The following is a 14,230-nucleotide window of genomic DNA, read 5'->3' as shown; positions in this document are numbered from 1 at the left end:
TTCGCGCACCGATCGCTTTTTGCGGAAGTAATCACGTGGGCATATTTTTCTGGTATCCTAGAAGACCACAATTAACCAACCTGGAGGCGCTGCACCTTTCCTAATGCATCGAAATTCTTTATTTTGGCTCTGAGTATGTTGCTTCAGATTTAATCATTTCATTTCAAAAAAGTGATCTCAGAATCTGCAGCGGCCACTGTTTATTTAACACAAAATAAGATAAACTTCTTCCTTCCTCCAAACATGTTTATAGTACACATACGATATGATATCACATGCAACTGCCATGAAATAATGCTTATCATATGCGCGACCATCTCATAGAAGGAGATTCGAGTCACTTTGAAATTTCAGTGACTACATCTTCAATACTGACAATTGGGCGAGCTGTTACGGATTAATTAACATGAAAACGGTCAGACGGAAAGAGTGACGAAAAAGCTGAAAAACACAGGAACACAACTGCTTGCATTCATGCGCTTTTCAGTATTTCTGTGTCTTCCCGTTACGCCGTTTGCATGATCGTGTAACGAATTCAACAGTGAACATAAAATCTGGACAAAATGTGACAAGTTTTTTTTATTTATTATGAATTCAGGGCTCATCCCTGCTAGCTGCAAACGGCGGCTTGTTGCAAAGTTGTTGAAATACAGCGGCCGTGACACCACCTTCCCGTTTTCTCTTATCTCTTTTTTTTTCTAGTTCCCACCTTTCAGCCCGCGGCACCTTTGTCATCGGTTCCGGTTGTTTCCGAACGCTGTCGCGTTGAAGTGGCGTGCGTTGCCCCGCAATGACATGTGGTACTGATGTTGGTTGCCGTGAAAAGCACGTGTACCCTTTTATTCAGAGAGCTGGGTTGTCTGTGGTCATTAGCGGTAAGGGGCACAGACTCAAACTTACCTCAGCAAAACATGCGGAGAAAAAAAAAATTGCAGAAAAGCGGCTGGTGGGCGACGACAAGATTTCATTTCAAACAAACATACTTGGCAGCCCACACACTTTGCGAGCGACTCACAGGGACAAAGTTAAGGTGGGTCGCTTTTGACAGCTATACGGTAAACAACAAAAAAAAAGGGGGGGGGGGGTAAATACTTGTGTAAACGTAAAAAAACGTGGTTGTCACTTGACCCGGCCGCCTCGAAAAAAACCGGGTAAGCGATTGTCACGCATATGTATGTATATATATATATATATAGCTTGAGTTGATCCCCGCCATTTCGTGCTTTTGTATCTTGAGTTAAAGAAAACTTCAGTTGTAGCTTGATTCTTCGAGATATTAGTATATTAGTCTCCAGTGATAGGCCTTATATATGCATCAATTTGATGACATTGCCCTGCTAAGAACTGTCAAGAATATTTGCAAGCCACTTCTAATGAATATATAATTCCGCAGCCTTTTCAACAAAGTTATGAGGAGTGCGTCACTATATTTGTAGAATCCACTAGTATCAAGCATCCGAAGCTGAATTACTTTTCGGCACAGTATCATGTATCAGACATCATGAAAAAGATTCAACGTATGTTTTTACATGCACTTCCCGTGTATAAAGAACATGAACGTGTATTGTCAGATGTTTCTAATAAATACCTGTCAAGCATTTTCAGCTAAGAAAACTCAAAGATGCTGAAGAAATGTCACGGAAATCAATATGTTAAAATAACAAACGATGCATTCATTACACGCACATGAATATAACAACCACTTTTTCACACATTCTGTGCCATATAATGTTGCTACGCGCATTGTGGAATATTCTTTCAGACACAAAGCAAAAAGTTAGTCCTGGAAAAAAAATGCCAGGAGCTCGGCACGTACACGGAAACTTAAGTGGCTATTCAACCAGATTACGCGAACGGACTCAACTGAATGCATATGTCATGACTGCGATAGATGAGATAGAAAAAAAACCGCTTAGAACAGCTGAGTGAGATCGCTGTTGTGACCACCACCAACTAATTTGCTGCGGCTGCTGCCCCAACGGAGCCGCCGGCACCCATTCCCCGTCCCCGCCCCGTCGCGCCGCAGCGGCCGCAACTGCAACTAGGGCGAACACGCGCCCTCCCATAGAAAGCCGCCCGACGCGGCAGGCCGTACCGTGCGCTTTTTCATCCAGCGGCCGTGGTAGTGGCATAGTCCATATGCTGCAGCGGGCAACACCTGGCAACGTTGATTATTAGACTGGCGCCGGCCCGAGCGATTGGAGCGATTGGAGTCTGTTCATTGTTCATTCGATTCGTAGCGCAGACCCCGGTGCAACCAAAGTTCTGCTGCTCTCGTTTTTTGAGTTTTACTAGCAAGCACTTCGTAGCCATGAAGTTCAGATATCCGACGCCGCGGCGGGATGAAACTGTTGTGGACATTTACCACGGCGTGAAGGCAAGTTGTTTCGCATCTTTGACTGCAGCCGATCTGCTGATAAATCACTCTTGGATAACGGGCCAAGGGTTTCTTCGAGCTGAGAATGGTCGCATGTTGTCGTTTTGTTGCACGTGGTGCCAGGCATGTTGGCATCAAGACCTTGCGTGCAAAAACCCCGTCGATGGCTGCCGGCGCTTTTCTTGAATTGTGTACTTGGGATAAATCCGCAAAGAAACATGTAATACCGGTGTCACAGGGTCACTTATATCACGGCCGTGCTTGATTAATAACTGTTAGGAATTTGATCCCGATCGAGCTTAACCGCTATCAGCATCGTACAGTGTGACAACGGTATAATACGAACGGCGGAGGTTTGTTGCTGTAACTCACTGCCGCAGAGAGCACTTTTTTTTTTTTAGCGCAATTGTTAAAGAAACTACAGAAGAGCTTCGTTGCCTGCCTAAGTCCCTCCGAAAAGCTGCGTCATATGCCCGAGAAGTTGCGTACTAGTGGTATTCATTTTGTTGAATGCTGTTCTAACTTCACGCAGAATGGAATAAATCTGTGAATGAGATTACTGTTCTGCGCTGCTTGATTTTCATACAAAATCCTGAGAAAAACGTCAGTGTTTTGGGTAATTTACACACAGGCAAAGCCACACTGGTACTTGCCATCGGAAGAACGCGACGTCTACAGACCATTTAAGAAGGAAGGAATACAAAAATGGAACATAGAATCAAGGGTAGATGAAAAGAACTCGGTGACAGGTCACTAAGATTAAACAGAACAATAACAAAAGGGACAAAAAAAATTCTGCGGGGTGCTTGAATGAGAAGAATGTAAAAGAAATGCGCTACGAATGGAATGCTGAGGCACTTTTCTAAATAAGTAAGAAAGGTAGGATGTACCTGGTTGTGCTGAGACACCTCTAGTCAGTTTGATTCTCTTCACTTTTTTTCATGAGACCTCCAAATAGCTGCAAAATTTTGCTGTGTCCGTTTGGAAGTCCAGCCATTTTGCAAAGTTAGGGCCTTCCGGTGGAGGTCTTGTACATCTGGACGTCATGTCTTTATTTCTTGGCATTGTCCAGCATGTGCTATGATTATATTGCAAATAAGGTTTGTGGGTCTCTAAAGAGAGCTGCACTCATGTAACAGCCAGGCATAGTTCAGGCCGACGAGCAAACGAACACATGTGACGTTCAATAACATGCTTTTACGTAATGGCGAGTTGAGTCGGACATCAGCAACACCGCATTCGCGATACGTTGTAGGTGTCATGTTGTTTGTGTGTGTTATATTGGCATTATGTTGGGTTACTTGTCATGTTACTGGAGCAATTTGTAACGTTCAGCTGGCGAGCTCGCCGTTGTGTAAAAGCATGTCAATGAAATGTCACACATGTTCGTTTGCTGAATGGCCTGAACTGCGTCCGTTTGCTCCATGAGTGCGGCTCTCTTTCAAGACCCCACAGGTTTTTGTGGTATCTGTGGCTGCTGTGCCACAAAGATTGCAGGCAATGGTCTTTTTGTCAGCACTCTGGAAGTTCAATCAAGGAGTACGGCGGGTCTAGTTGCAGTGTTGGTGTATAGCTGGAGAGATGTAATAAAAAAAATTGATACCCCAATATGGTGAAGAGGGAATGATGGTCTACTTTGGGATGCATTCGAGGGCTATGTATGAATATTGCCTTGTCTAGTGGAGATGGACGTCGTTGTCAATTAATGGTGCCAGAAATATAGTCCTCTTTCATTTGCACATCACTAGTCCTGACAATTCCTGCGGTGCAGAGTTTTGGCTCTGAACTTCACATTTTTTAAGCTAATGCCGTCACGCAGAAAATGAATTGTGAAGTACAGCACTGCTTGAACTAGTTCACAAAGTACACATGAAATGAACAAACTTATAACACGTGCGGGCTTTTAGTGATAGTTGCGCTTTCAGGCCGAGATGCCTATAATTTCTCAGTAGCAACATGTGCTCCGCAAGGAAAGCAGGGCCAGTATTTTGTAGCAATACCTTTTTCAGGTGCTAATCCATTTCCATGGTTTTTCACGCTTGGCCAATGGCCAGACTGACGATATGTCTATATCCTCAGAGGGGTCGGGCAGCCATTAGGAGTGGATGGTGAGACTTGCATAGAATTGAACATAATGCATTGCTACAATATGCCAACCCAGGACACTCCAGAATCCATTATAGCAGGAACCGCAAGAACCACACAACAGACTGTCATCAGAAATTATGCTTTTTTGTTCAATGAAAATTTTTTTTTGCAGTTTGCTTTTAATTGTGTGTGTTTTGCAGTTTAGAGAGTTCCATGGGAACTGAAACATTTCCTTTGCAGGTTGCGGACCCTTATAGATGGATGGAAGATCCCGACAGCGAGGAAACGAAGGCCTTTGTAGATGCTCAGAACGCCGTCACAACACCCTTCTTGGAACAGTGCAAGGACCGTCAGAAGATTAAAGAAAGGTGAGAATGGAACTGACAGACAGACAGGCAGAAAAACTTTATTGGCTAGTGTGTTTGGACCCCCCCCGGCAGGGAAGGATCAGCTGGGCAGCTGAAAAGGATCTGGTAAACTGTTCTGTGAGGTTTGCTGCATAGGGAACATGTAGCGAGGGGAAGTGCCACAGTATCGAGACAACATGTGAGTACAACATGTGACTATGAGTATCATTGCCCGTAAGTTTACTTCCATTATCTAGTGCATACAATTATTAAAGGAAGCGAGCACAAGTACTTTAATTATGAACAGAGGAGGAAAAAAACTTTGCAGTTTATTTACACCTCCGACTAGACTTCTGACTCGAAGGTCGCGGGATTGAATCCCGGCAGTGGCGGCTGCATTTTCGATGGAGGCGAAAATGTTTGAGGCCCATGTACTTAGATTTCGGTGCACGTTAAAGAACCCCAGGTGGTCGAAATTTCCGGAGCCCTCCACTACAGCGTCCCTCATAATCTAATCACATCTTGGTTTTGGGACGTTAAACCCCAGATATTATTATTATTACATCTCTGAAATTTAAGGCCTGCTCAGTTGGAGGGGAATCACTTGAAATGCCATGTAGTTATTGATTTCTTGTACTAGCGAGAAGTGATAAGCGTTTGTCAAGATTTTTCTTATGAAGAGTAGGATAGCTTGCAAAGTTGATTGTCTATTGGTTCATGTTTTGATCCCAACGCTGCATATGGGCCACAATGGCCACAACTGCCTTTACCTCAGTCAGACAGGCAAGTTTAGTATTGCACCAGAAGAGAAAAGTAGGCGAGCTGATGGAAACTCATCTTTGACGACCAACAGCGCAAATTAGAAAGGAGATTACGACACGAACGCTGCTAGTGTTGCTTTCAGTGTGTGCACTTCACTACCAGCACCATTTGCAGGAGGCTAGGGACTCTTGCTGTGGAGCATAGGTGCTAGCAGGTGGATTTGGTGAACTCACTTCACGACACCAAAGTAGCCTCACTAACAGTGCTTCAAAAATACTCTGCACAGAGTTGGCACTGGTTCCAAGACCACCTCCCTATGATCTGAAATGTTGTAAGCCTCCCTGGAACATCAGTGAAGCTAAGTTCATTTTTGGCAGCTTTCCAGTTTATCGCAAAGTCTGACATCTCGACTGCCTGGATTCTGTATTAGGTTCTTGCTCTTATTAGCTTAATATGAATAGAAGTCTTAATGTGGAAGTACTTTTAAGTAAAATTTTTCATTAATAATGCAACAACAGTTTCTGTGATTCGAATCCTGAAAATAGTTTCAATTGATATCGCTTTGCATAATGTTAATGTCATCAGTCCCTAACGATACTCTGTTATGCTGTCTAGCATCACAATGTCACAGTGATGCTCAGAGAACCGAAGTTCACTCACCGAAATTGTCACTAAGTGTGCCTGCCTGACTGGGATATAATTCTCTTCATCCCGCTTTTGAGTGTGAGGGATAAAGTGAGCTACACTTGCGTAAATGCTGCTAAGAGGAGCAGTTGTCAAGCTGAGTATGAAGAGTTCATTGTTGAGACATTGGCTTCATTAACATCCCTTGTCCTGACACTGTTAATCACTTCATTGTAATGGGTTTTATTTATTTACCAGGCTACGGCAGCTGTACGACTATCCTCGCTTTGGCTGCCTCAAGAAGCACGGGAAGCGTTACTTCTGCTACATGAACACAGGCCTTCAGAACCAAAGGTACAAAGTGCTGCTCACATCTGATGTTCATCTGTTTTATCCAATGTTCGTGCTTTTGCTGCAGATGCTTCCCTATTCCTCACTTCATGACACTAACATCTCATGCTTGCTAGGGCACTGGGGAGCAGAATGGCTGTTCCTTTGGTTTTTTTTTAGAGTAAACCATTCCGTTACTCATTTGCTACAGCATGAGGGCCTCTTATGTCAACTTCTCCTTATGCCCATTTTGCATCAGTTGGTGCCATTCTGAGCATTCTAATTTTGCATTCTCGTCACACCACCTTAGCGATATAACATGGAAAGGGGACGGAAATACTGTTGAATAAGCTTGAAGATAAGCTCTGTCATCCTCAATCTCATGTTTACCTTTCCTCGGCACCCATATTTTTACCAGATTCCACGATATGGACACTTATCTAGCTGCCTAAGTTTCATTGCAGTTTTGTTTCATGAAAATGGGGCAGGAACAACAAGAAATGTAGGTTAAAGCAAATAGGTTTTGCTAAAGGTGCGTTAGATTGCACCTTTTGCACACTGCTCTGTATTTCAGAGCAGTGCAAAAGCTGGCTGATATCAGGGAGGTTATACTGTTTAATCTAAATATTTCCTCCAATAAAAATCTGTAGAATTTGCTGAAATTTGTGGCAACAGTGTCGCGAGAACATATGCAGGATCGGTGTTGATGTGTCGTGTTGGTTCAGTGCAACTCATATCGCATAATAATGCATATGGCCTTAGCTTTAGCAAATCTGATTAGTATACCACACTGCATCTCCATACATTATGTCGTTCATGCATTTTTCATTTTTGAGTCTGAAAGAAATGTCAGTCAAACTTTGTTCTTACTTTCTGAACTTGCTATCAATACTTTTGCCAAATAGTTTTGAGAAAGTGATCTGTTGGTCTTAACCAACTTCATTGCCCCTCTTAATGTCTTTGCTACCTGTGCTTCCTTTCAGTGTCCTCTATGTCCAGGACTCTCTTGAAGCTGAACCAAGAGTTTTCTTTGATCCCAACGAGCTGTCTGAGGATGGAACAGTGTCTGTCAGCTCAACGAGTTTTTCTGAAGATGGAGAACTCTTTGCATACGGGCTCAGCTACAGTGGGTCCGACTGGATTAAGATTTTCGTGAGTGGCACGTGTTCTGTAGCAAGCAACGCTTTCTGTGTGCATTTTCTACCAAAGCTGCAGTTTCATATGAAGTGCAATCTTGCATCTATAGGATCAGGGCATCTATAAAATCAGTGTTTGAAGAGTGCACAGTATGTTGGTTTAGCTATGAACGTTTTTATAGTGGTTTTATAGTTTTTCGTGGTTCTTTTGACTATTGGCACCTATGTAAGAACAGGCATTAGTCAAAATTGGATGGCACTGTGATTGCAACGTGAGCCTATTAAACAATCTAATAGTGCTAAGATTGCAGCTTAGAGCTTCCAGATTATCTGTCTGCGTAGACAGCAGTTTATTTTCTGGCATTAATTTTGTTCTTTAACATTTAAGCTTTGCTTGAAGCTCATTGTAATTCTTGTGGATTTCTTGCTCAGATCAAGCGAGTGGCCACTGGTGAGAACTTCCCTGAGGTTCTGGAACGGGTGCGGTACACGGATATGTCCTGGACACACGACAACAAAGGCTTCTTCTACGGTGTATGAGTGCTCTTATATATTTGAAAATGTGTGAGTTTGTCGAGAAAGCATACCTTATTTAAGGGACAGACAACCGCTTGGAACACCTATTGAGATAACCCCGCTAATGGAAAAATTGTTTATTGTATTGGTTAAAACAAACCTCATTTTCCTTGTTAAACTTGAATGTATATTTTTATTTCTTCACTAAAGTAGCAAAAAATTACTGTTGGTGCCCCATGCGGCAAAAACTAGCAGTTGTTCCGTGTACGAATGCAGCCGATGAGCCAAGCTCCTTAGAAATGGGATGCAAACGACTATGTGCCTGATCTCGTTGCTGGCTTTCATGAAGGCAGTAGGGTTGGCAACGCTGGTGAGAGCGTCTGCTGTGCTTGGTGGCAGGAACGACTGAGCGACTGTGCAGCGTGCGCAGCGCAGGGAGGGGGAGACAGGTGGGAGAGGGGTGCGAGCGGTGATGCGGCGGGGAGCTTCAATGGCGGCGACCGAACGCTGCGCGCAGCGTTTCATTGTCTTTTCGCGCCGGTGTCAAGTGGGGAGAGCGTCTGCTACTACCTTTGACAAAGCACCCGTAGTGCTCTAGAATGATGCTTGTCTTTTCACAATCCATGATAAAGGTGGTGAAAGTGAAGACGACCATTATAACCAGTTGCGCACAGAGCTTATTTCTTCTAACTTCAAATTTCTAGTGCGCTTGAACCAAACCACTCAAGACCTAAACATATAAATCCTCTTAAATCACCGGCCACTGTAACCTAAAGCGAAGCTTCAATGGCGATGGCGGGGTGCGGGCCCATGGAGCTTCGCTCCTAAAAAAGCAGAGATGCATATGATCCCCGTCGAGTGACCTTTCACTGGTAAACGCGGTTAATGATTTTTATATCAGTGTTGAGATGCAGTACACTTTCTTTTTATTATAATCTTCCCTAACTTAAAGTGTGTAGATACACCTTTGATTGTACTGAGGAGAACAGTGACGCCACCTTCACTTGAAGTATGGTCCAATGCTCATGAGTGGCAGCATGAAAGTTAGTAGCTGTTGCCAGCTGAGAACCTAGCGGCACTTGCCAGCAAATTGGAAAAGTACTAGGAGCTCCTGGCTCGCGAGGCAGTAAAGGGACTTGGTGTGATGACGAGCGTTTGGAAAACTTATCCCACCTGCTTTTCATATTAAAAAATGGTTGAAAGTGTCAAAATGAAGGTGGTTAACCACAGTCGCACACACTCCTCTGAAAGCGGAACGTTGAACGTAATGAGGAGTTTGCAAGGAGGGATATCAGCATCGCTATAGCTTTTCAGCTTTGCCAGAGTAGGGACGCTTAACTTTTTTAGTGACTTCTCAGATAGAAAAATTCTGCTTACAAAATATCCACGCACTTTTGGAATCAACTGCTGCAGGTTTAAATACTACCGAGGGGGAGCTTTTCGTTGTGCCGTAAAAAACTTGGTTGAGAAAAATCTCTTGTGGGTCGCTTTAAAGATTATTACTTCACACATATTGCTAACGCAAGTGAGTGCTGCTGAGCATAGCTTAATTAATGGTGGATGAATGTGCAGATCTTTTTGTGCTGGTGTAGAGGAGTTCACAGTTCTTTTGATGCAATAAACATGTAGGCACTTGTGAACTCGTGTCATCACGTTTTCATAGACAAAAAACCTGAATATTTCACCTCTGCTATAGTAAGGATAGCGCTGGTCTTCTCTTTCTTAGAAATACCCAGACGGTGAACAGAAGGCCGACGGCACGGGAACAGACAAGGCAAAGGATCAGAAACTGTACTACCACCGTGTGGGAACACCACAGACGGAGGACGTTCTGTGTGCAGAGTTCCCAGAGAAACCTCAGTGGAGAGTGTAAGTCATTCTAAAGGCATAGAATTGTTTGTTTTTTAGATGCGAAGCAGCTTATGGTCGGGGCTATGTCACTCCCTCCTTCCGCCGTGCGGCGTCCACACCCCCACTGCGCATGCGCATCCTCCTCTCCTCTCCGGGATTGCGCAACGAACCTGCGGCTCCGCGCGATACTGCGAAGGGTTACAGGCACGGTGGTAAGCGCTGCATACTCCGCTGGGGCCGCCACTGTAACTCTGCGGTATAAATGATGCGCACACGCGCTCTGCTCCTCTCATGGAAACCAAACGGTAAATATAACGGTAGCTACGAACTTCAACTTAACGGAAACGACGAACTGAAACTAATGGGAACTTGCGTTGACCCCATGCTGCTTTGCATACTACTCAGGGTTCCCTACGGGAAGATGGTGTAACTTTTTTCTCGATAGTTTGCCCTTAGGCATAGTAAAACACGGTGTCAGAGATACACAAACAGATTTGATTTGGTGCAGAAAGTCTAGCAGGCATAGAGCTACATACTAAGTAACATTATTGCAGTGAAATGTCGTGCTGCTGTCAAGCTGCTGTGGAAGTAAACGATGGTACAGTATGGTACACTTTCGAAGGTAACACACCAGTGTGCAGCTCCCGGTTTGCTTTTGCTGAAGCAGCGAGCGTTGGGTGCAGATATGTGAGAGCACAGTGCAGGAGTGTAGTGAGTGCCACTAACTACAGGTAATCTTCTGCTAAAGCTTTCAACTTCAACAATTGTCGTAGGTAAACATTCACATGTGCTCATGTGTTCCTTTTGGCAGTGGATGTCGCGGGGCTTGGACAGGCAACACTGTTTGGCATAGCTTCCTCAAAAAGTGCATTGACAAAACTCACAGTGCAACATGGTGACAGCCACCTAGAAACTATTGTTATAGTTCTCGCTCATGTGCGAACACAATTTCAAAAGATATCTTTAATATGGCATACATAGACAGTCATAAGTTACAAATTTTGGTGTTGATTCCTACCGTTTCTAGCCTGCTTAACCACGTTGGGTCTGTCAAGCCTGCTCATAGCACCCTTTAATGAACATGGTTGGGTTGGTCAACTCTGAAGAAAAGAAAAATACATTTCTGTTGCACTTGTAAATGTGAAGCTAGAATGCCAAGATATTTTTTCAGACCATTTCCTACCTTTGGCTGGTGTGTTGGTTTGTTTCAAAGAACTGAAATGGGATTTTGCGTGGTAGAACGCCTTTAACAGCAGAGTAGTGTAAGCTCGTTGTTGGTCTGTGCGGCATTCACAAAAACTCGGCCTGGCTTTGGTGGATATGTGCCACTGAAAGCAGATATGTGCCAAGCAGCTCCTAGCATAGCGATCGATGCCTAGTGATACCCAATTGATAGCCAAATCACTAGCAAATGAATAATCGCTCAATAACCACTTCATAATAGAAAATGCTTGGATGACCTTAGCCTGACCCAAAAAATGCATGACCGATCCGTTGTGATAACCATTCGATAGCCAGTGAATAATTTATCAATAACTCATAAATTCTAGAAAATGCATGTTCATACTGTATAGTATAGTATATTATTGCAAGGGGTGGGAAAGGGAAGTGATGGTAAGGAGGAGGGGTGAGGGTAAAGCTGGTGGAGGGTACTGTATACAATAGCAAGGGGTGGGAAAGGAGAGGAGGAGGGCAACGCCACCAGCTCGGTTGCTTCCGCAGTCTTCGCACCACTAGTGCATAGCTGCCCCATTTTCTTGTATCTGTGCTTATTATTTCTTTCACTTTACAAACTGTTCGAACTAACCATATTGCATCTATGGCAGGCCCTAGGAACACTCAGCATTGTAAAAATGACAACTGAAATATTTGCACCATCAAGGATAAAGTTGCAGCGCTTCGTTTGGACTGTTTACTCTCGCTTGGAGACCTCCATGATTAGAACATTTCATTCTCACACTGACACGTCTGAGCACATTTTGCGCTGGCGCGTTTTAACACATAGTGCCATCTGGCTTTCTCTCACTCATTTGCATAATCCGAACGAGATAAGTTCATGGGGGAGGCTTGTATATTGATGAGAAGAGGCGTACGTAAAAACACCGCTAAGGAAAGCAATTTTTGCCGTGACAAGGTAAGTTCCGTTGTATAAATTTGGCTCCAGCGACGTTACCCAGGCATCGTTCATTTATAGGAGTTTCATATCCAGTGTGTGGTAAAATAGACACTAAAGAGAAAAACGAATCTCCTCATATATTAGTAAATTACTCTTTCACAATTCCAAAGTCGCCACACTCGCTATAAGAAGATGCTTGATAAGCGAGAAAATGCACTAAAAGTAAATGCCGGTGGTGACGCTGCCTTGAACTTCTCGCACCAAATGTCAGGACATCATAGATTTTGACGGTATCTACTAGCCCTACGTTGCTCCTATTCAGTAAAAATGAAGTATATCGTCCTCTGAAGAGGCCATAGACTTAAAGTACCAAGTTTCAGGAAATTTCGTTGGGCCAATGTTGCCAAAATACAAAAAAAAGACACTTTGAACTCTGTGATCTTACGTGCAGCAATTTCAGCGTGAAATTTTAAAATGCTCATCGTCTCCAAGGGGTGGCCAGGTGAGCGACTGTGGCAACTACGTAATTGTGACTGTGGAGGAAGGATGCAAGGACAACCAGCTCTACGTGGCCGAACTTTCCAAGCTCCCTGGAGGCATCAAAGGTAAGTGAGGAAACAGATGCTCTTTTTAGCACTAGTGTATTTGCAGCGTATAAATTCCTTTGTAGAATATGCTTTTCTTTTTTATATGCATTAGATGGTATAGTTTATGCACTACCTCACGTAATGTTTTGTAAATTGATGATTGCAGTGTAATTGCACATGTAAAGTCGTGTTGTAGATCAACAAAACCTAAATAAGAATACAAATTTGAACGCCTTTCACAAGTAACTCGAGGGCATAATCTCATGCTACTACTTACCTGGTTGCTAAACACGTTATAGGCCTCACATTAAATGAAGAAGCCAAAATAGAAGGCGATGAGACAAATTAGTGAAAGTTGAAAGGAAACAGTGCTTTTTAGTTAGCCTTAACTTGTGCACGTTTCAAATGTTCGCAATAGTACTACACCTAAAGCTCCTGAAGTAGAGACCAGGCTGTTGTGAAATTATTTGCCTTATATATCTGTGGTAAAATTACTTAGCAATTGTAAGTATACCTCAATTGAAATCTTTCTATGCACTTGAGAACAGGATGTGGGGTCTAGGTTCGTCAGGATAGTGGTGTTTTGTTGAAGTTGGGGTTGAACTGTCATAGATCCCACGAGAATGGACATTAGACAATATACTCGGTGAAGTCAGGAGGGCTATTTCATGTTTGGGTGGTCAACACTCAATTTTTCAGATATGCTTGGCAATTCAGTGTGAACACCTAGATTTGTGTTCATACAGTCTGGTAAATTTGATCCCTGTTTTTATTGCATTTAAACGTGTCCCGTGTTGTGCTTCTCCAGACAAGCTGGAGCTCAAGTGCCTGGTTGGTAAATTCGAAGCCGAGTATGACTACATCACCAACGAAGGCAGTGTGTTCACTTTCCGTACCAACAAGAATCGGCCACGTTACGGCTTGGTCAACATCGATCTGGCTGACCCTGCAGAGGTGAGATTGTGCTACACTGTCAGATTTCAGGTACCATAGTTTTTTTGTTTGTTTTTTTTTTTTCAGTCCTCGAAAGGATGGCCGCTGTGCCAGACTACTACAGCTAATTGTTTAATCCATCAGTCAAGCAATAAGTTTCATTGTGCCAAATTGCGTACAAGCAGGCATGTAAAGGTCGGATCCAAAACTTTTAGTCAATTGGCTCTATAGGAAATTTGCTGGGACCTCAGTAATCCATCATAAAACGTGAGACGTTGCAAAATTGTCAGACGCACAACCAGGTTTTCACTCACTGCACCGACTTCATAGGTGCGTACTGTCCTGTGTTAAGCTTTGTCAAGCAAACGCATGCAGTAAAATCTTGGTAATTTGAACTTGGTTAAGGCCGTAGAAGGGGACCGTGTAGTAAACTTGGCTTCATGCACACTGTTGGCTAGGCTTAACCAGTGTCGCCTGTATAGAACTTATGACCAAGTTCCTGGTTTGGTGACAAGTCAGCGAAAGTCTTCTAGGTGATCGTAAAGCACCAGAAAGGCAGAGAA

The 14,230-nt window shown here is 43.5% G+C and overlaps 1 protein-coding gene across 1 annotated transcript in view; it reads left to right on the top strand.

Annotated features, from left to right (window-relative positions):
• The first annotated feature begins 2,128 nt into the window (after positions 1–2,128).
• LOC119382863 (prolyl endopeptidase) overlaps positions 2,129–14,230 on the top strand; it is a 65,214-nt gene continuing 53,112 nt past the window's right edge. The window contains exons 1-8 of the mRNA XM_037650750.2: positions 2,129–2,377; positions 4,706–4,833; positions 6,457–6,552; positions 7,512–7,680; positions 8,097–8,198; positions 9,907–10,049; positions 12,640–12,752; positions 13,543–13,688. Of these exons, the coding sequence (XP_037506678.1) occupies positions 2,312–2,377; positions 4,706–4,833; positions 6,457–6,552; positions 7,512–7,680; positions 8,097–8,198; positions 9,907–10,049; positions 12,640–12,752; positions 13,543–13,688 (963 nt within the window). The 5' untranslated portion in view covers positions 2,129–2,311. The remainder of the gene's footprint in view (positions 2,378–4,705; positions 4,834–6,456; positions 6,553–7,511; positions 7,681–8,096; positions 8,199–9,906; positions 10,050–12,639; positions 12,753–13,542; positions 13,689–14,230) is intronic.

This window comes from Rhipicephalus sanguineus, chromosome 2 (genome assembly GCF_013339695.2).
Source record: "Rhipicephalus sanguineus isolate Rsan-2018 chromosome 2, BIME_Rsan_1.4, whole genome shotgun sequence".
Taxonomy (NCBI): domain Eukaryota; kingdom Metazoa; phylum Arthropoda; class Arachnida; order Ixodida; family Ixodidae; genus Rhipicephalus; species Rhipicephalus sanguineus.
This window is presented reverse-complemented; position numbering and strand designations above follow the sequence as displayed.